This window comes from Brienomyrus brachyistius, chromosome 14 (assembly GCF_023856365.1).
Source record: "Brienomyrus brachyistius isolate T26 chromosome 14, BBRACH_0.4, whole genome shotgun sequence".
In the NCBI taxonomy this organism is placed as follows: domain Eukaryota; kingdom Metazoa; phylum Chordata; class Actinopteri; order Osteoglossiformes; family Mormyridae; genus Brienomyrus; species Brienomyrus brachyistius.
The window spans coordinates 139732-161883 of record NC_064546.1 but is presented as its reverse complement, the minus strand read 5'-3'; the positions used below and the strand labels follow the sequence as shown (position 1 = coordinate 161883).

Genomic DNA, 22152 nt, shown 5'->3' with positions numbered 1-22152 from the left:
AATGCCAATTTATTTAATTTAATCCAATCTACTACATATTGTAATTCTAAATTTAAAACAGATTCTAATTCCATTTGTGTACTTGCTGATGTATATATAGTTGAATCATCAGCATACATGACAATGTTAGCCTTATGTAAAATGTACGGTAAATCATTCGTAAAAATATTAAATAATAGTGGACCCAGACAACTGCCTTGGGGGACTCCACATGTAGTATTTCTGATACCTGAGAAGCTGCCATTAAAAAACACTGTCTGTGTTCTGTTAGACAGATAACTGTACATCCATGTAATTGCTGACTGCTCAAAACCATAACAAGATAACTTTGCTAATAACAGTTCGTGATCTATGATGTCAAAGGCAGCAGAAAAATCTAAAAATACAGCACCAATAATATTTTTCTTTTCAATCTCTTTAAGCCAGTCATCAGACATATGAGTCAGTGCAGTGGCAGTAGAGTGACTTTTTCTATATGCATGCTGAAACTCTGTTAATAAATCGTTTATATAAAAATAGCTATTAATTTGATCATATACTATAGATTCCATTATTTTAGATAATACAGGTAATATACTTATCGGACGACTGTTGGGACCAGAAAAAGGCAGTTTTTTATCTTTGGGTAGAGGAATTATTTTAGCCTGCTTCCATGCATGTGGATAGGTACAGCAAATAAAACTAAGGTTAATGATATGGGTTAAAACAGGGGCAATAGAGTCAGCAGCTAGTTTAAGAAGCCTGCTGTCAAGACCGTCAACACCCGGTGGTTTGTTTTTACAGGATTTTAAAAGATTCTTTACTTGATCTACATTCACACTTTCTAATTTGAACCTTGAATCCTTATTTTTCATCAGTTCATTTCTTATTAATAGGTGAGATATGTCATTACTTAGATTAGGCATATTTTCTCTTAGTTTGTCTACTTTTCTTATAAAATAATCATTAAGATAATTTGCAATATCTATTGGCTTAGTTATAAATTTATCCCCTGTTTCCAGAAAAGATGGAATTATTTTATTTTTCTTACCAGTCAATTGATTTAAAACATTCCATAACTTCCTACTATCATTACCTATGTTTTTAACATGATTATCAAAATAGATTTTCTTCTTCTTTTTATTAAGTTTAGTAACAGAATTTCTCATTTTACGATATAGGTCCCAGTCATATTTATTTCCTGTTGTAACTGCTGTTCTTTTCATTTGACCTCTTCTTTTCATAGAATTTTTCAGTTCATCATCCAACCAAGATGTGACGTTGTTCCTGACAGTAAACTTCTTTAAAGGCGCATGTTTCTCAATCAATGACAAGAATAAATTGTTAAATTTAAAGAGGGCAATTTCTAGGTTACTAGTTGCCAACACATCAGACCAGCATATAGCTTGAACATCTTCAATAAACTTGTCATTTTTAAACAATTTATAAGATCTTTTAAATAGGACTGCAGTTCCAGATCCACTCAACTTGGTTGTTAACACAGAAATGATCAGATTATGATCACTGCAACCAGTAGGAATAGACAGTACCTTTTTACACAGTTCAGGACGGTTTGTGAAAATATGATCTATACAGGTAGATGTTCTGGAGCCATCGCACTTAAAACATATTCTTGTAGGTTTATTTATAAGTTGGGTAAGTCCACATGCATTTGCGGTAATTAACAGTTTTTTTTTTCAAGTGGCAGTCTTTAGAAAACCAGTCAATGTTTAAGTCACCCATAAAATAAATATCCTGACTTACATTAGTATTTATATCCAACATTTTACAAATAGTATCTAGATATTCACAATTGGCACTTGGTGACCGGTAACAGCAGCACAATAGTATCGACTTTCGGTGAGGTAGATGCATTTGCAACCATAATATTTCGATATTAAAACTCATTAAATCAGTTCTTATTTTTACTGGCAAATGGTTCTGAATATAAAAAGCTACTCCCCCACCAAAACCATTTCTATCATTTCTGTATATGTTGTAACCTTCAATAAATAGTTCTGTGTCAAAGTCTCCAAGTGCTTAAATCAAGGCCAGGCTGAACCCCAATGTTCCTCTCTCCCTTCAGCAACAATACCCTCTGGGGTTCTCTGCAAGAGCCAGACATCCTCAACACGAAGGAGTTTGAGGACTTGTTCTCCAAAGCCACCCTGCAGGCAAAGAGGAAGCCCTTATCCGACACTTATGAGGAAAAAGCCAAAGCTAAGAAGGTGGGTCTATAAAATCTTGCCAGTAGCCACCAATATAGTAACTCTGATCTGGTCTGGTTTTTCAGCAGACCTCTTTTCTCCAAAGACCAAGGCAATGAGTTAGAATTATGATACTCGCATGTATGGAGATTTTAGCATTGAAGCCTGGGGAGGGGTCATACATAGGCATCTCATTTTCATTAATGGAATGAGTTGGTGAGCCACTCGCTATTGAGCTTTGGAGCTAGTTGCTTGACTGTTCCTAGAGCTTTTTGGTGCTATCTGAAATGTCCAAGCAGAACAAAAGAGCACAGGATGGATGTTACAGTGCAGAAACAAACCACCTGGCCTTGGGCTTTTGTTAGTCTATCTTATCTTCATAGTCTGCTTTGTTTTGGCAGCAATTTTACAGCTGCCACCAGAGGGCGAATTGGGCTTGTTCTGGTAAGCACTGCAAGAATTGGTGTAGCACAAAAACTCTATAGCATACCTTTACCCTTCGGTGTGAAGGAAAGCATGTTTCCATTTGACCTCACCGTTTCAGTCTTGGCCATTAAGTGGACAGGTATTCCAAGCAGAAAGGCTTCAGGATCCCATAACTAATAAAAGAGTCGGAGGATAATGTTGTTGCTTTGTGGTTTTACTCTTCTGCTTTTGCTTTTATTGTGCCATTTTGATGTGGCAGATTTTCTCCTCCATTTTTTCTTCTAAAGCAGCCAACTGTCTTGTCGCCATCATTATAAGCAACTGCAGATGTAATGCATCTGATTTATTATCGGTTGGTTCACAAGTGTACATAAAATTCTGAGCTGTGAGTTTTATTGTTTGATTTAATCTTTTTTCAGCTAATGGCTGTAGCAATTACGTGTTAGGAGGATCTTGTTTTGGCATCAAGAGTAAATAATGAACTGTATTTGGATAACAATGGGTTCCAGGCAGCTTCTTTTGGACGTAGCTGTGTGAGACAACCAGTTCATTATGCTCTATTTTTGGGTGTAATGTCTACCTAAACATTGCTCATCTTCTGTTTGGTCAGGATTTAGATTGCCTTCCATCTCCCAGTAGACCCACCTCTAAATTCTGGTCAGGGAATGGCAAAAGGGCAGGTGACGCATTGCCTTCTTCTACCCGGCCTGTCAGCATCTTTGTCCCATGCTTACAGTTTGGAGCCTAGTTTACAAGTATTTCAGCCTTAAATGGAATCAGACTCATAGAAGGTACAATGTGCGCCAGCTCTCTGTCTGCATGCGGATCCTTTCACCCTTTCCTGCTTTCCGTAGCAGCCTCATCGCTGTTGTGTGTGGTGCCTTTTTGATAGCCAAGGGAACTGAGGATCAGAGAGGCATTATATATTACACCTCAGGAGAAGCCCCACAAGACCCAGGGCCACAGTGCGCATACAAGCCAGTGACCGCTTATAAACTAAGCCACACAAAGCCTAGGAATAAATTTCTGTTTTATGGTTTCTTGTTAGCTGTTGGTAATAGTGCTGTATCTATTTACTTTCGTGACCTTTACTGAAAAAATATTTTTAAGAAAGCCTGGATTTCATATACATGTTTTTTCTAATTTGGCTAAGATCTGTAATATAACAAGAGATCATTTGGTTCTTTGAATTGGAACATAGGTCTGAATAACAAAGAAGGGTGTTGGAGTGGGAAAGTTATATCTGTAATTAGACACCTGTAAATGTGATTGAGAGGACGTTTTAGAACAATGACAGTGTGAATAGGAAAATACTGTTCGTGAGATTCGGTCCTCTTTTCTATGAGAAATAAGCTGATTTGCTGTCTGTTATGTCAACTTCTACCATATATTTCAGACATTCAAAGCCACAATACTTCCTTACTGAAGAAGTGCATCATCAAGGCTTGTCTGAGTAACTTCCCACTAACAGAGATCTGGCATTTTGTCTGTGCGACAGAGGTCTTTTGCAGTGGCTTGTTACCATGGTGCAATCAGAGTCGTTCATTGGCACATCAGCACATTTTCTGTGGAGATCCATGCAATTCAGAAGTATCCGTTGGCTCATCTACCGCCTCCCAATCCATCTGCACCCTGGATCAATCTTGCAGGGCTCCAGGTTGGCCCGTGTCTCTGCAACATGTCTGGTCACTCCAGGCAGGTCCATAAAACCCTGCCGGCCTGACACCTGATACAGCCCAGGTAGCCCCAGACATCCATACCTTCAGCCTTTTCCACAGCCCTCGGTCTGCAGCATTGGCTGGGCCTGGAATCCTCATTTTTCCCACAGCACTGACTTTCAGCCAAGTTCAGTTGTGGATTGTGCGGCTCTCGCATCATGAATGATGCATGCGTGTGAATGTGTGCTTCATCATTGTACCCACAAGAAACTTTGATTTCAGTGAAACAAAAGCAGAAATATGGTGCTTCCCTTGACAGGACTACCAGAATACAATCAGACGCTACAAATGTACGTTCTTGTGGTTAACCAGAGAAATGTTGTACTTTAAAATGGAAAGGAATACTTTATGCCGGCTGGGGTGTGCTGACGGGCAGTGGGAACCATGTGTTTTTAGTCAGGAAGGACAAGGTCTTTGCTTCAGGTCTCACGGTAATTCACCAGCGAAAGCGCATGGGGAAGAGGTTTATCAAAGTCTGTTTCAACTGGGAAATTCAACATGGAGAACATTTTTTTCCAGCAAGTCCCCCCACCTTCTGCCCATTTCTCTATTTTCCATAACTGTTTATCTTGCGACGGTTATGCTCAAATGGAGATACTGGAGCTTGAGCATGCCTAAGCCCATCCAGAATGAGACTACAGCACACAGACACTCATAAGAGTGCTCTCACATAATCACGTACTCTGGGCTGTTGTCAGTCACACTTTCACCTAAACACATGTCTTTTGGGTTGTGGAAGACGGCTAGAGAGCTTGGCGGAAACCCTCACAAATGTGTAGATATGGAAAATAAACCTACAGTTGTGTTCATCTTACCTCCTTCATATAGATGGATGGGATTTTGTGGCAGCAGAGAGAAGAGGCAAACCAACACCTGGGAGTTGTATAAAATAAAGCACAGCTCTATATCAGCCTTATGGGTTGCGTAGGTGGACCAAAGCTGACAGTCAAGCTACAAGACTGAGCACTTTGCTGGTGCTGGGGCCACTGAACGCTGCTCTGTTTGGGCCAAGCATAGCTGGCCTCACATCGATTGCGGAGGATACATTCCCGTAAATGCAGAGTGGGGGGGGGTTATTTGGCTCTCCAACTTTTGGCAAACCAGCGCATTTGCAAAAGCCAGCTAAACAAAACTGCGTTGTTTACATTATCATCCTTTATCTGTGGAGCTTGTCCTCCAAGGTATGAGGTCCTACGTACGGTTGCTGCTGGTCATGTGGTTGGAAAGCTCAGAACTTCTGACTGATGGGGAGCAGGGTGACTGTGGGGGTGGGGGCTAAGGGGTGATATTCCGCTAGCCATTTCTCCTCCTCACACCTCTACAGTCCCTCAGCTCCAGACTGGGCACAGACACACGGTCAATTGAGGGAGAGACGTCTTTCCTTACTTTGCACTGTCTGCCCCCCCAGGAAGTCTGACAAGCCAATTTTTCTGCCACTGCCATCAATACTGGTCAGGCACTCTCAGCTCGCAGATCAATCTCAAGTGAAATCACCAAGTGAAGAAAAGCATGTTTTCCCCATAGAGAATAGAGAATCTTATCTTGTGTCATTTGGACTCTGCCATTTAGTGCATGAAGAGAAATATATGGCAAACTTTTCTACTGTGGAAATTTGCTACTTTCTTATGTCTCTTCTAGAGGAGTGCCAGGACCATCCCCAGTCCTTCACCATGTTATGCAGTCCAAGTAGGAGTGGTACCAAGGCAGGAAGGGTACTAATTTATGTCATGTACACAAGCTACACTGTGACTTACCCCAAAAGCTGTACGTTGAAGTAATGAAGCTTCATAACCCACAATCATTAACATCACTATATACTTTCAGTCGCTGTGTGGTTTTGGTCTTAATTTACGCAGAATTTTTATATGCGAACTTGGAGCTGTCTATTAATACCCATGCTGCCTGTTAATGACATATGAATGGCTAGTGAATACCAAGCTGACAGATTTTTGCACATAGGATTTAGTAAGGTAAGGGAATGCAAACGTAATGGAAAATTGCAGGGAATTTTGTGGAAAGAAGTTAATGAACTGGACTAGTTTTTTATGGTTTGAGTCACAAACAAAGGTCACTTTTTGGTTTTTTGAGCATTCCTTATCCTTGTTCTGCAGCACCATTTTACTGCAACCATCAGACTCTCTGTAATTGTTACACTTTGCAGTGTTTTTGTATGTTTTCATAGCTCATTTTAAAAGAACCATATTTAAGTGGGATTGAGTGGTGGCTCTGAGGCTAGAGATCTGTGCTAGTAATTGGAAGGTTGCTGGTTCAAATGCTATGAATGCCTGGAGTGATTCTACTCTGTTGGGCCTTTGAGCAAGGCCCTTAACCTGCAATTGCTTTGTCCTGGGTATGATGTTAATCTACATCTGGCCCAATAAGGAGGTCCTCCAGCTTACAGGGAATATCTTGGAGGTCATATTTTTTATTTAGTGATTAATCATTGTTGACACACCGCAGCACACAGTGCACAACAACGAAATGTGTGCTCTGCATTTAACCCATATGGGACAATGTGACATCGCAGGGGCCAGCTAATGCAGTGCCCGCGGAGCAGTGTTTGGGGGCGGTATCTTGCTCAGGGTGCTTTGCCGGTCGGTTCAATTACAAGTGTACTTCGTTAACCATTAAGCCCAAAAGTTAGTAGTTAGTGACAGGATTGGCACTCCAGCCACCAGAAACTACCTCACACTGGTTCATTCAGACTTGTGTGGTGCTGAGGTATCACCTGTCAGTGGCCATGGCTGTACTCAGGTATTCGTACCTGAGGTAGTTTCTGTGGTGGGTGCGGCAATGCACTGTAATCAGTACATGCTCCTTACCTCCTCTGTCTACTTTAAGTGGATCAGAAAGTCAGCCAAGAGAAAGAGAACTTAGTTGTCATTGAATTCACGTTGTCCATCACCTTTCAAAAAACTTGGTTCACTTTCAGGTGCACTTCAGGTCTAATGTGGTTCATTCCACATTCACACTCAGTTCTTTTGTACGCCGAACTGAGCATGAGAGTCATTTCTTTCTCAGTAAAATGGTTGTGCCTGTGTTGGCAACGCGTGATTTCTGTTAGTTTTGAAATATTTAAACAGAGACAAATACCACAAAGCAAAAATCAGACATTATCATGCAACAAAAAACATGTCTGCGTAGACTGGGACGGTCATGGAGGAGAAAACATATGCTCCAGCAATGTCAAGTAACATCTGGTTTACGTTTGATGCTACTGACAAACCTTGTGTCATTCTCACTTGAAACATACAGTCGGTATCAAGGTAAAGGTGGACTTCCATCAGATTTTACAAAATTAATTTTAACTATTAAAGACTGCTGTAGAATAATGTGTGTCATAATAATGTGTTGACAGTTGTGACATCAGCACTGTATGGTATCCCATATTGGCCAAAAAGTATAGACAAGAGCAAAGTGACCTGGGTGCACTTTCTGTTCAGATATCATGAGCAAACGAACCTGCTAAGTGGACTCGAAACGAACCAAACTCAAACGTACCAGCTCTTGAGGGGGGTCTGAGCTCGCTATGAGCATTCACACATGGCCCACATTGCAGAGGAAACGCACCAAGTCCACTTAAATTGCCTGAATCGTGCCAAGTCTGAAAATACATTTAAACTTGTTTCTTCAAAGTTTCCTGTGTTATTGTTAAAGTTATGGCTTGACCTTCACCCTTGCAATGATGAGACGGCAATGCAACAAATGTCCACTGGAGGGGGCTGTTAACATTTTGTCCAAAAAAGAATTACAAGCAGAAACTACAGTTAAAAAAAAAAAGAAGCGGACAAGTTAGGTAGCCAAAGAAACTGCAAGTTATGGTGTCTTTTACTAGATAGCCATTGAAAGGTTTGGTTTGTGCAATTTTCTGTCTGTGAAGGAATGTAGAAAAACACCTCATTGGGTCCCAGAGTGAGAGCTGTTGATGAAAGGTGTTGTGGAATGACTCTTGCGTTCACATTTCTCCTCCCATGTCTGAGGACACCGGGATCACTGGTGATGCTGGTAATGGCGGTCGAAGCAGCATGCTTTCTTGCCTCCTGTAATGCAATACTCACTTCTAAGGCTTCCCTCCCACTTTCCCACTGGACGCCTCAGTAGCCGAATCACAGTAATAACAGGGACTGCTACCTAATGAAGAAACTGAAACATTAACTTTTAAAGCAGGGCTTTACCTTGCCAAAAACTGTTTCTAGCTTTATGGGTAATCCAGTCGTTAGTAATTGTGACCATCTGTAGACACAAGTAAAAATCCCGTGAATTTATAGTTTGTTATAAAACCCTGGCCTGCTCGTCCAGACTGAAAAGATGTCCTTTTATGGTTTGATTTTTTTTTTCTTTTACTTTCCGGCTGCCTAATATTTTTATTATATCATATTTTGGAGAAATGCAAAGTTTTGCACAGGTATTGAGTTTTGCTTGCCATTCCCCAGGGACTAGCACATAAAGCAAAATCATTCAATAAGGCTGACCTCTTGCATGAACGTCTCCACTGCTGTCCAGTCTCCGCTCGTCTGGCCATGCAGGATGACCGTGAAGAATCCCAGCGGTGCTTGGGTTTGCCATTGGGCAGGGGGTCAATTCATAGGTCACAAGAAGATGTTCAAATTACACTCCACCGGGGGCCCTCAATTACAACCCCCCCCCCAAACACCCACCAGCAGGCACTCCATAGTGGATGGTCTGCCAGGTCTGTCAGGGGATGTGGGGGGGCATGAGGCTGTCCTCTTTAACCTCGCTGGAGGCAGGCTGCTCTACCCTTCTGTGGAGGTCCCTGGGTCAAGGCATGCAAGGGGGTGCATAGCAATGTATCCTAATACAGAACTTCACACATTTATGTGCTTATGATTTCCGCTGTTTTGCTCTGTTGGAGTGTTGCCTGAAACATGGCTGCTGTTTATTTTTCCCCAAAAAAACATGAATCCATGACTTTTGTTGGTAACCATGTTGACAGTCTCTGAGAAACCTACACATGGAACGTAATTATTTCTAAAAATAAAAGTTTCTCTGTGAGACGTTGCTGCTGGAAATATAGTACATTTAGCATTCAAATTGGTTCTTACATACTAAACTTTACTAAAGCAAAACTTAAAAATGAAGTTTTTTTTTTATACAAACCTTTAAATCGGTATATTAAAGTTAAGTGGTTTGCTTAAATTTGTTTTTGCACATTTTTAATGGATAAAAGTTCGGCGATTTTACTCCCAAGTAAAGCTTTTTGAATTTAAGGAGATGGGTATATATGCCCAAAGTTCTAAAAATTCCAGCTGTTCCATCCAAGCTTTGATGGTTTTATTTAAATGTAATCGTCCCAATTATTTATGGCAAGCAGTGGCCAGTGCCACTCAAACTCCAAATATTCTTGGCTTTCATATACTATAGAGCTTGCTGAGAGTGAAATAAACTTTTTATCCTTGTTAGATTGTCAAGCTGTTGGATGGAAAGCGCTCCCAGGCTGTGGGAATCCTTATTTCAAGTCTTCACCTGGAAATGAAGGACATACAGCAAGGTAAGGTCTGCCTTGGTAGGTCAGCCTGCCCCCCTCATCCTCGTATTAGCTTCATAGTCACTGTTGTTTTACTTGTTAATCCTTTTCGTTCACTGAGGCTCAGGGTTAGTTGATATTTGAAGTGATCCACTAGTTGCTGTGCAGTGAGCATGTCTGTCAGCTCTTCCCCTTCTTTCTGTGACTGGAAGACAGTTCTTTCTGAATTGTTCTGGCCTGCTTGATTGAAACTACACCAGCTATTATCCATTTCATTTCATTGGCTTGTGCACTGCAAAGACTGGCCAAATACAAAGAGGTTTTTCTCAGTCTCTTGAGGCTTTGAACTTCTTTAAACAATACATGCAGAATATTTGTGCAAGAGGAAAGAATCTCTGCATAAACCTTTTTAATTTGAAATAGTGAGTTCTTTGCTTTTGAGTGTATCTTTCAGTAAAGTGTTTTTTTTTCTTTTTTGTACTTGTATGTGTGGGTTTAAAGTCCACTAGGGGGCGCATGATGCAGAAGGCAATTGACCAAGTGGAAAAATTGGTGGGACGGCACATGGGTGCCTGGCAGTCTGGGAGCCGCCACCACTGCCGCCATGGGCCCCCTTTGCCTAATGGGAGCGACACCCTGCTAATGATCTGACTGCATATAAATCCCCTTTGGCAGCTAGCGGGGACCACGCCGCCACATAAAACACACCCAACACAAGCCCAGCAGCACGTTGGGCCAAGCTGCGGGTGTTGATTTCCCACAACCCCCCCCCCCCCCAAACTACAATTGGTGCTGAAAAAAAAAATGCCAAAAAGCGCCAACTGTCACCCTGCATGTGTTAACTTCCTTCTGCTGTAATGGGAAGGTGTAGATGAAATGGACAGTCTGACTGTGACTGCTCAGAAGATGCCACTAATGATTACTTTAACCCACCTTTATGATGGGAAATTAAAAGGACATGAGATCTACGATGTCATCACCGCCACTCACAAGCTGCGATTTGGGTGGGTGTTGTTGAGGAAAGAAGAGCGCCATTACTGTTCCTCTTCTAGGGGGGTTGGAGGCTATGCATGACTGAAAGGGTAAGAGGCAAGATTGCATTTTCCATTTTATTTCAACATGGCAAACAGCCAGTTTGGGCTCAGGTCTGTTCCAGATGCATACTTCTGAGCTTGAATCGTACCATGCTAAGCCTTCATATACAGCTTGTTTGTCCCTGTCTCTAATTTAAAAACAGGGAAACCAATGCAAGTGGATTTTGGACTTAGTGAGTGCGTAAAATCTGTATTCTCAGCATGCCCCGTGCATACAGGCCAATACAATATCTCCAGCAGCTAATGGAAACAGAGACTACCTTAGCTTCCCCAGCTTACTCTAAGCAATGGCTGTGCCTCAGTTCTGGGATGGGAGTCAGTTCTCGGCCTCCCTCTGACAAACAACACCACACTTTCATTGTTATTGTAACTGCCAGAGCTTAGTTTGCATGAACTAGTGTTGGCGGACGCAGGGTGGAGTGGCCAGGCAAGCCATGAGCAGACCGCAGAGAACCCCACCCCCAGAGATCATTATTGCAAACTGCGGTGGTTCCTGCTGCAGGTCTAGGGGTTAAGCAGTTACAGGCTCTCTCCTATGACCCGTGGCCAAGAGGCTTAGTGCCCTGCATGTCGATTAGCAGGGAGACACCTTGTGCGGCTTCACTTCTAAACCTTGTAGAGCAGCGGACACACCATCCATGTTGTATGACAGGATCAGTCATTGAGGTTTTTGTATTATTTACATTTTTAAATTGCTAAGATATGGAAGTCAAGAAAGGCCCTGAAATTTCACATTTTTTATACCATTTTCTTGTGATAATGGAATGCATTTCTTGAGATCTCAAGAAATGAACATTGTTTTCTCATGATAAAGGAAAAATTACACGGATAAACGTATAGCCTAGGTATAATACTGGCACAACGTGTTCTTTCAGTTTGAAATGGGAATAGAGCTGGAATATATTGATCGGCACGTCACATTTTTTGTTTAATCAAGGCTTAACGCAGGCCGAAATAGCCTTGCTTTAGAAAATTATGAATATTAGTGTTAGTCATCTACGAAGAAGGTTAGCTTAATAGGTGTCTAAGTATAATTGAGCCTGATTCAGTAGTTGATTTGTATCATTTTATTTAGAGTCTCCTCCGGTATTCCTATGTCTTGCAAGGAAGTAATGGTGCAACTTAAGAAATAAAGCACATAGTCTTCACTGCCACAGGATTCCATCCAGCCATCCTCCATACCCACTCATCCTCTGCAGGGTCACAGAGGTCCGGAGCCTATCCCAGAAGCTACAAGCACAAGGCAGGGATCACCCAGGATGGGGCACCAACCCATCACAGTGCACACACACATTCACACCTTTGGCAAATTAACAACTGCAGGAGAACACACACACTCCACACACATCCGGCTGCAGCAGAGCCTCGAACCCTGGTCCCAGAGGTGTGATGCAGTAGTGCTAACCTTAGGCATTTATTTGTATTTGCTGTGGTGATTTGAACACTGCGTGTGCCTGGCAAGATATGGAGATATACCTCAAATGCCTCATTCCTCCACGCTGCAGTGTAGGACAGTGTTTCTCAAAACAGTCTTAGGGACATCCAGACAGGACTGGCTTGAGAAACACTAATGTGTTATAAAACCTGTTGACTCTTTGGCTGTCACTAGCATGGTACAGGAAATACCATGACTGTATGCATTTATCCTCTTTTACTTTGCAGGGTAAAAGTTCTGCACGGTTTCCAAATGCAGGCTGCAGTTAATTGGGATAGCATACTTGCCCGCATTCCCTTTTATAAGAGAATGCCTCTAATAAACACATTTACTGTTCCAGCTGTTCTGACTGTGGACCACACTGTGGTGGACCTGGAGACCATTGAGGCCTTGTATGAAAATGTAAGTATAGCAGAGCACTTAATCCATCAGGTCAAGAGACAGAAGAGAGCTTCAGTTTATTGTGTCAGGGTGTATTAATATTAGCCTGCTCTATGGCTATGGTGGCTCATGCATTAAGACACATTTTTGTGTTATTGTCACCCCCGCCCCATCCTTGACATCCCCTCGCTGCTGGTAGCCTGCTTCTCAGGGAAATTGTCCGTCCTTTTTTTTTTCTTACTACAATGTTTTTTTTCTTCTTGATGTCTCCCTCTCACCAAACTCCCCCACTGCAGCGAGCACAGAGCGATGAGCTGGAGAAGATCAAGAAGCACCATGAGACCTCTGGTGAGGAGGCGGCCAAGCTGCTCGACAAACCTGAACAGTAAGCAGCTCTGCGGCTGGAGACAGGGCACCTCAGACCCTGACTGCAGCAACACACAAAATCAAGGCCTAATTCTAGCCTGTTTAAGCTAGATATTCTGTACAAAGGAGGGTTAACTTTTCAGCAGAGTTCACTGCTTTCCTGACGCAGAGCTCTCCATTAATCATGAGCTTCTCCATTCGTCAGTGAAATGCCTTAGTGTGATGCTGTATATAAACAGCGCTTAGCAGGGCTTACCAGGCTTATTTTCCCCTTGCATGTTTACGCTGTCAGTAGCAAGCCAAACACCTCCGCTCTGGCTCTGACGTCAGCTTCCTGTTTGTTCCACCTTCCTGGAATGCTTACTGTCTTACAGTTCAGTCCGCTCCATGTCAAGGGGTGGGACTTCACAAAATTTAAAAGGTCCATCAATGGCCACAGTTAGTGCAAAGGTGCATTGTGAAAGTTTCTCACCGGTGCCTGCCTGTCTCCTCACAGCGTATTATTTTGATTGGTTCCATACTGGCCCTTTGCAATAAAGGCAGCTCAGCTAGCCGCCCGCTCGTGGTGGAGCTGCCATGTTTGAATTAGCTGTCACAGAGAATGAGTCATATCCCCTTACTCTCTAACTACATCAACAGACTAATCACTGAGGATATTACTCCTTTTCTCAAACATGCATGTGTTTATGTGAACTTTGCTAAGTTGGTTGGATGATCAAGGAGTGATGAAGCACTTTTTAAAATTATTATTATTACCATTATACCCAGACACTGCCCAAGACCCTTCACAATATCAGAACAGGATGTCTTGTTTGATTCCATTCTTTTGTCCAAATATGTAGTGTTTAAGTAAAATTGGGTCACTTCAAATACATCTATGTTTTCTAATTGAGTGATAACTGGAGTTGCTGAGAGATCCAGAACATTCTGTGATCTTCTGTATTTTCCCTCTTCTGCAGGTTCCTGTACGAGCTGTCCCTGATTCCTGACTTCTCTGGCCGAGCCCACTGCATCATATTCCAGTCTGTCTTCTTTGATGCTATATCTGCTGTCCACCGCAAAGTGGAGATAGTCTCCCACGTGTGCAAGGCAAGACACCGGCCATGATCCCACCACCTGCCCTTTTACCCCTTGTAGCTTTTAGCTGATCCGCGTCTCATTGCCAGTAGCTAGTACCCCTCTCCCAGAGGGTTGTGTGTGTGGCGTTGACCTGCTGACTTTCAGGGCCTGTGATTTGTATCAAGGAACTTGAGATACGACAGAGGAGAGCGCAAGTCATTCTCCTCTCCTGGTTCTCAAAATAGCAAGCTGGCGACCTCGGCCTTTTCCATTTTAAACAATGCATCGCTCACAGTCGCTGCTGTCTGGTAATGTGTGTATTTGGGGGGTCTGGGCAAGGGGGGAGTATGAGTGGGAGAACGAGTAGAAAATGCTGAGCAAAAAAGCTGGTTTGTGCTCTGATACAGAGCAGAGGCCTAAAGCATGAGGTGACAGCATGACTTGTGGATTCATGGTTACAATCCGACCAATGCGCTGGCTGTGCTCAGTTGGTATAAGGCTTGTGAGATGTTCATGTGCTTCAGGGCCTACTGGAGCAAGACAGCGTGAAAGAGATTATGGGCTTGGTGCTAGCCTTTGGGAACTACATGAACGGGGGCAACCGCACCAGAGGCCAGGCAGATGGGTTTGGTCTAGAGATCCTGCCCAAACTGAAGGACGTCAAAAGCCGGGTAAGGCTTCATTAGCACACCTTGCAGTTTGTTCAGTGGCCTTCCACCATGCCTACTGCTCTGCTGTTATTAGGTGTGTTTTTCTGTGTTCCAGGACAACCGTATCAATTTGGTGGATTACGTGGTCTCCTACTATCTACGCAACTTCGATGAGGTGAGATCACTGATGATCCCTAACAGCCCTCTGTCGCTTAACAGCTGTCTGGTCGAGGAACTGAGGATTTTGCTTATGGTGGTTAAGTAAGGATAAGCTGTGCAAACTCACGGTAAGCAGTTTTGGATAACACTAAGGTGATGTTTGATGGGTCCTCTTTTTTTGATTCCCAGCATGTCGGGACAGAGAAGAGCATTTTCCCACTGCCCGAGCCCCAGGACCTCTTTCTCGCTGCCCAAGTCAAGATTGATGACCTCACGAAAGACATCAGGAAGCTAAAGAAAGATCTGTCGGGTGAGACAATTTATACATTGATCATTAGCATCTGTAATCCCTGAGCAAATTTTTCTGTTCTTCTTAAAGAAAGCAAAAGCACCTAATTTTATTTGAACAATAGTAGTAAGAAGCCATTTACTCCTCCAATGCTTCCCACCACACAGCCCTGCATTGATCGCAGTCTGCTGATGGCGTTACAGATCTATCAGCACGCATATTTCTTTTTCCAGCAAAGAGGGATCCACCTTAGGAGGGTGATTGTGTTTTGAAATGCGAAATGTAACCCGAAGTAAAATACTAACATTTTCAACATGCTTAACTCAATATTAATGTTCATCCCCCGTAGGACCTCAGCATGGTAGTCCCCCCCCTCCTGAACCCAAATTCTAGGTATTGAGGAGTGGGGGAGGGATCAGATTTGAGTCCCTCTGACCACACCCCCCCTTCCTCGTGCCTGTGATTATTTAAATCAGCTAATAACACGCCATATGAAAGCAATTACCGTTTCTGGTCGTCGTAACCCCCCCCCCCCCCCCGATCGTTGTTAAATCCTGGTCCTTGCTGACCTGCTGGAGAAATACAAAGAGCCCACAAAAAGAGTCCCAGGCCCACCTTGAGCTGTCAGTCATTTATTAGGCTAAACAGGAGCCTCAGAGACAATAAATGTGAAATAAGGGTCTGATCATTTGATCTGTGCAATGAAGGTTCAAGAGTCTGGGCAGGGTGTCCTCGGGGTATTGGCACGGCGCTACAGCAAATTCCCAGCCTTTTGTAGGTTCCTTTTTGAGCGTGGCTTAGTGAGCATTATCATTACCAGCAGCCGCTGTAACAAAGTAGTGTACTTCATTAAAGACACACCATTAACAGATTCATTAGAATGGCAGTTTTAGTTGTTTTCATGAAGAAGATAATTATGGCATGGCTTAATTGTCTTCCATGTTTGAAATAGCTCTGCTTGGTGGTTCCTACATCTGCATGACACTAGAGACCCCAAAGCAATGCCTCTACTAAGCCACAAAGCCAAAAAGCTTCCTAATTGAAGTAAACTGGTTCTGGGTCAGTTATGTGTGCTCATGATGTCATCCACGCAATGTCACTGCTTTGATTTGAGCATCATAGATGCTTCACCCGTCCACTGGAGAACCTTCCCTAGGGCTCCAGCCTAATGGTGCAGCACCCTCTATGCCAGGCTGATTTATCGGCAGGAGGGATGGATGGTGGTGGCGGGAGGGGGTCAGCGCCGGGAGCACCGAGATCTGGGCTCTCAGTGGCTGTTTGTTCAGTGCAGTCACACGGGAGCAGGATGGCCCCGGCCTGCCCACCAGACCCCACAGCCCTCATGCACTCGTTTGTACAGAAACACGATCCCTCCCCCTTTTTGTGTTTGATCTGGCCCCCACCCCACCAGTGCCCTGACAGGACGGAGACCAGGCCCCAGTTGTATGCCTGTCAGGGAGCTGCCCGCTACAGGTCTGTGCTTTTCAGAGCACCATAGCCCTGCTATAACCTTGGCAGTCTGTCCTGGCAATGTGCTGTCTGTTACATACACGAAGTGGGACATTAAACTGGTGTTGTTATTTTGCGGTAGAAATTCCATCTTGATATTGAAAGACAAGTCGGTGGCATTTGTCATTGTGTCAGTGCAAGCTGTCAGTACGAACGGGGTCTGCAAACATGCAACATGGGGCAATGCAGCTGGGGGAGCGCATGGTCCTGACCCTAAACCTCACAGGAAGTAGAGGAAATGTTAGAGGGCTATCTTACCAGGTGCTACTCCTGCTGGGAACTGGCATAGCCAATAACATGTTACGCCTTGGAACTTGACAGTATTACAGTGCAGTAACAGTGTAATTGCAATGTAATAGCAATGCAATTGTCTGGCAAAGTAATTCTCCCCATGGGGTGGACTGATAACCACATCCCCGTGACCAGGATGTGCCCCCCGAGGAGAAGCTGAATGTTAAAATGAGTGAAGTGGCCGCTAATTGCAGCAGACAATGAGGCGCGGACATTCAGGGACAAAACAGTGTCACATAAAAACCAGCAGTCAGAACTTGTTTGCTGCTGAAGGGAATTTTATTGTTTCACAAATAGCCCATGTGAGACTGAGCGTTTATCACTAGCAAATCAGGCAGTATCCCTATGTCAGTGACCTTTAAAGTCAGGTCCAGGCACAGCCATTATGCCGAAACAGTGTATGTAGTGTGTCCAGTGTGAACACTCAGTATACAAGGAGGTGCTTAAGATGTAAACGCATAGAGGTGTTATGGACTGTTATATGGGGTTTATATAGGGGAAAACATAGTGCTAGGACTCATATTTACAATTTATGCAGGGTAAATATGGTGTTTATGAAGAGTTTATGAACTCTGGACTAGAATTTGAATAGGACAAAACACAAGGTGGTGTGATTGTTATGACAAGATGCGAGTCGAAGGACATGTAGACCAGCATTTGGCAAACAAAAGGGGGTTTATTAACACAGGGCCAGGAACAGACAAGACAGGGAACGACAGGACCAACAGGGTACATGGGACAGATACCACACAAGACCAGAGGGGCAGAGCCGCCAGACAGGACAGGACTGTACAGGACACATGGCACAACAATGGGCATGGAGTAGGCAGGGGCTGGACCAGAGCACAAGAGGACCAAAGGACCAGAGGACACAGGCTAAGACAAAACCAAGGTAGGACAGAGAACTGGAATAGGGATCAAGATGTGACTAGAGGGAACAAAAAATGTTCTAGAACTGTCCTATACCCTGGGGAACTGGGCAGCAACCCTGGGATGTGGAGCCTCCTGAACCTCTTCAGCGACAAAGTGGGGTTCATCCAGATCACGAAGCCTCAGAGGGCCAGTGTGTGCTGGAGGACGCCGAGGGGCCACCAGGGCAGGAGCAGGAGGGTGCTGAAGGAACAGCAGTGCAGGAGCAGGAGGGCACAGAGGGAATTATTCCCCAGGCCATAGTAGGGGATTTGCTAGGGAGGACAGCATTGGACAAGTAAGAATCTGGGTGACTGGCACGGATAGTATAGCTCCATCTCCCCCATCAGGAGATGGAGATTCAGCCACCCCCCCCCCCCCCCTTCGGGGCCCCAACCAACATCGCTGATCGCAGTGGGACTTAGGACTGTTATGGTATAGAATTCAGCCCGGTGAGAGCCCATGGAGCAGGACTTAGGGCAAGGCCCAGAGGGTCCCATTCTAAGTCCTCTGTTAGAGTATCTTATGGGTCAACCTAACCTGGCCTGGCGATGACCAGTAAGTCAGGCATCAGCCTGGCAATGACCAGGCTGTGAGGTGGGCACTGGGAAGACTGCAGGAGACGACCAGGCAGGCGCCAATGGGACAGCAGAAGATGAGCATTGATGGGATGGTAGGAGATGATGAGATGGAAGCCAAAGGGACAGCAGGAGGCAATAAGGTGGGAGCCAACGGGACAGCCATGGGCACAGCCAGCTTCCTTCGCTTCTTCCTCTTGTGGCAGGAAACAGTGGGCGGAGCTGTGGTTGGATATGGGAAGCCGACAGGGTGAGGAGCTACAGCTTTACGTGGCGGAGAGGCAGCGGCTTCCCCTGGGCAGGGCTCTGATTACCCTGGGTCAGGCAAGACAGGAGGCACAGGCACAGCCAGCTTCTTCCACTTTCCTTCAGCCAGAACCGGGAGCTGCGCCAAGCTGTGTAGAACTGGCAGGCTCAGCTATGGTGAGCTGCCGAGAACCAGCAAGCTTAGCTGCAGCTGACAGAATGGCTTCACATCAAGAGGAAGCAGCAAGCTGAACGGCTACATGCCGCTAGAAAGCAGTGAGCTGAACAACTTGACGCCATGAGAAAAGGCTCCCTGGGATTGCCAATAGGTCTGTGGAGTCTAGTCATTCCATCGCAAGATGTAAGACTTAAAGGCCAGAGTTTAGTGAAAAATAGGGGGTTATATAACTGAACAGGAGCAGGGAAACAATCAAGACTGTGAGGAATCAAAAAAAGAAGGCGAGTACGGGGAATGACAGGGGCAGACAGGAGAGGCAACATCAAGCTGACATGACGGGCGGGATGTAAGAAATGGACACATGTGGCAACAGTCATTCAAGTGGAATTTCAGATTGTGTTCTGGCAGAATCTGTGTATGATGCACCGTAGCCTAAATTAAAGCCAGTTTATTGCCCTAATTCTGTAATATTCTTACAACATGGGTCGGGGTTTACGATATTTTATATCTTGATACTTTGATTTTCATTCAGTCTCACACATTGTCATTCACAGCTTTTGACATATTGGAACAATTGAAGGCTTTCCACCTGGTCTTTGTTGTACCAGCTCAAGAGCAACTAATGATTTAATGCTGCAGTTTGTATCACATGCTAAGTGCCAGTTAAATAAAACAAGATGACAACTGAGCATATCCTGCTCTAGTTAGTTTACACATCCAAAGCAAATCATAAGCATCGTGGTCATTTTTAGAACACAATGAGTTAAACTGGTGACATGACTGCAAAGATTAAGGATAGACTGGAATGGGATTAAGGTCTAGGATCTCCTCTCCTTTCAGGAAAAAGGGCAGGAAAGCTGATGCATTCACTGATCCTTAACTGTGACATATATACTGCCCCGCTCAGCCGCAATGCCCACAGAACATACCTTTTCACTCACTTTCAGCATCCTCCTCCCCAACTTCTTCCTCTATCACAGTCACACCCCACCTCCAGTTTCAGACCCACCCCCCTCCCCCCCCCCACATATGGCTCCACAAACTTCTGCTCCTGAGTCAGATGTTCCAGAGATCAGATCAACCCAAGGGCAAATGTACCAGCCTACGTCTGTCAGATAGACGTCTACAAACGTACTTGCATCTTACGTCAACGCGCTTCTGTAACTTGGTAACAAAAATCACCCACATTTACAAGTGTTCACGGCTCTATTTTAACCGGGTCTCATTCTCTTAATGGCATAATCTCTTGAATGTCATGGAGTTATAACATGCATCGATCTGTCGTCACCTCATTTTCAGTATTCTGCAGTGGAGACGGTGTAAACAGCTGCATGATGGGAACGTTTTTACTGACAGGTGAATTACAGCCGTGAGAGACTTACCTTTGTGCGGCAGCTGCCTGGCTGGACTCCGGTGGGGGAATACTGGGAATTTATGATGGGGGGTAGTGGTCGGGGGGGGGGGGGCGCATAGAGCCTGGCAGGCCACAGAGGTTGTATATAATTGTGGATTATCTTTAGAATTCCTATTCTCTGCTTTGATGGAGACAATCCACAGCATGGCATAAATAACATCAGCCTGCCAGGCCATCCGAGAAGTTTGACCTCTGGAACGCTGCAGAGTGGAAACAGGCAAAAAGGAAATGTAGAGGAACATGTAGTGTGTATGCCTGTGCGTATGTTTTTGTTCATGTGGCCTGGTGTTATCATTTTTTATAGGAGAAACACATATGTTTTAGTTGCCTGAAATGTTCAGCACTATTCAAGCAGCATATACCTGTCAGTTCGGCTCCAGAGGAAGCCAGGGAAGCATCAGCAGTCCTGACAAGGTGATATTAAAGAAAGTAGTGTGTTCCGGACGTGCCTTATTTCTTTTCTCTGAAGCCTGGGATTAACAATGGAGGTAGAGTTTTTCTTAGTTACTAATGGTAACCAAGCTGTGTGCTTGTCTCCACTTTATTCACTGTGGTGGATAATCTGGGCATTTTGTCAATGCCCCATCACAATTGCATTGCATAAGCAGGTGGAAGATGGATGGATAAATAGATGTATGGATACTGGTCCCTTAGTTAAGACGACATTCAGAGTAATATATTCATTGATACTGGAAACAGATGGTTTGTTGGGTTTATATGCACTCTGGTCACTCAAAAATAATTATTTCCATAGGTAGTGCTTAAAAACTTTGCTGCCTTGAAAACTAGTGCAGGCAATATAAAACACATGATGTAGACTGTTTGCTTAATGAAAAGCCTGTCCACTATACAGTTGGCCAAAATTTCCTACAGATAAAACCTCTATATAATGTGTCATAATTATAATTCCCCTTTTATTTTCCGGTAGCTCATAGCTATGGCTCCTGTTTCTGCGGTGCGCTGCAGTATTTAAGGATCCTTGTTTACATCAGATTGATGGCTCAGGCTCGCCACCGCCTGGAACAGAGGCCTGCTCATCTTTGTTTTTACCCCAAATGCGTCCCTGTGATGCAATCATTCTGGCGTGCCAGCCTGGCCGGTTTGCGCGCACCCCCAACAACGGGCTGTCTGTCCCCCCACTCATGAGACTTCCTGGAGTCTCTCTAATGCTCCCCTGGCGCCTTTGAGATTTGATTATGATCCTGCCCATCTGATTTTCTGAGCATCTTTTAACTCTTTGCAAAGTGCACCACAGGTAGAGGCAGCGGGCCAAGAGGTCGTACCTGTGCCGTCCACATAATCTTCCACCAGGCGGAAGGGCTTTATCTCATTCCGGACGCCAGTGAGTTACAAGGCTTTGCGATATTTTGTATCAATAGTGTATCAGCACTGCATCAACACTGCACTGGAGATGCTGCACCAGAGGGTATTCAGCAAAGTGTGGGGGCTGTTGTTGACTTATATAATTGTTTTCTTTTGTCAGTGAATGGGACGTCCTGTGTGCGTTACATTGTCCTTCTTCATTCTGCCATTGGCGAACTGAGTTTATCAGTCATTTGCTGCTGCTGTTGTGGTTTTAGTGTCTGGGGGGAAATCACTTACACTCATCATCCTGAACAGTCAAATAACCTTCGGGATCTAGGGGGAAAATTGGACATAACAGGCACCATTTTTAAATCAGTGAAACTCGGCCCTAATAATTTCACCTGTGCTTGAATTGGGTGTTTGCCCATCTCTTGCTCTTCCCGAGCGGGGCATTGTGTGAACAGGGCCCAGCAC

The 22152-nt window shown here is 44.3% G+C and overlaps 1 protein-coding gene across 3 annotated transcripts in view; it reads left to right on the top strand.

Annotated features, from left to right (window-relative positions):
• Window positions 1-22152, top strand: part of LOC125707844 (formin-like) — a 76518-nt gene that overhangs the window by 31539 nt on the left and 22827 nt on the right. For all 3 annotated transcript variants that reach the window (XM_048975215.1, XM_048975214.1, XM_048975216.1), the window contains 8 exons: window positions 2066-2207; window positions 9752-9839; window positions 12685-12746; window positions 13022-13110; window positions 14051-14180; window positions 14675-14821; window positions 14916-14975; window positions 15149-15269. In XM_048975215.1, coding sequence (XP_048831172.1) covers window positions 2066-2207; window positions 9752-9839; window positions 12685-12746; window positions 13022-13110; window positions 14051-14180; window positions 14675-14821; window positions 14916-14975; window positions 15149-15269 — 839 coding nt within the window. The remainder of the gene's footprint in view (window positions 1-2065; window positions 2208-9751; window positions 9840-12684; window positions 12747-13021; window positions 13111-14050; window positions 14181-14674; window positions 14822-14915; window positions 14976-15148; window positions 15270-22152) is intronic.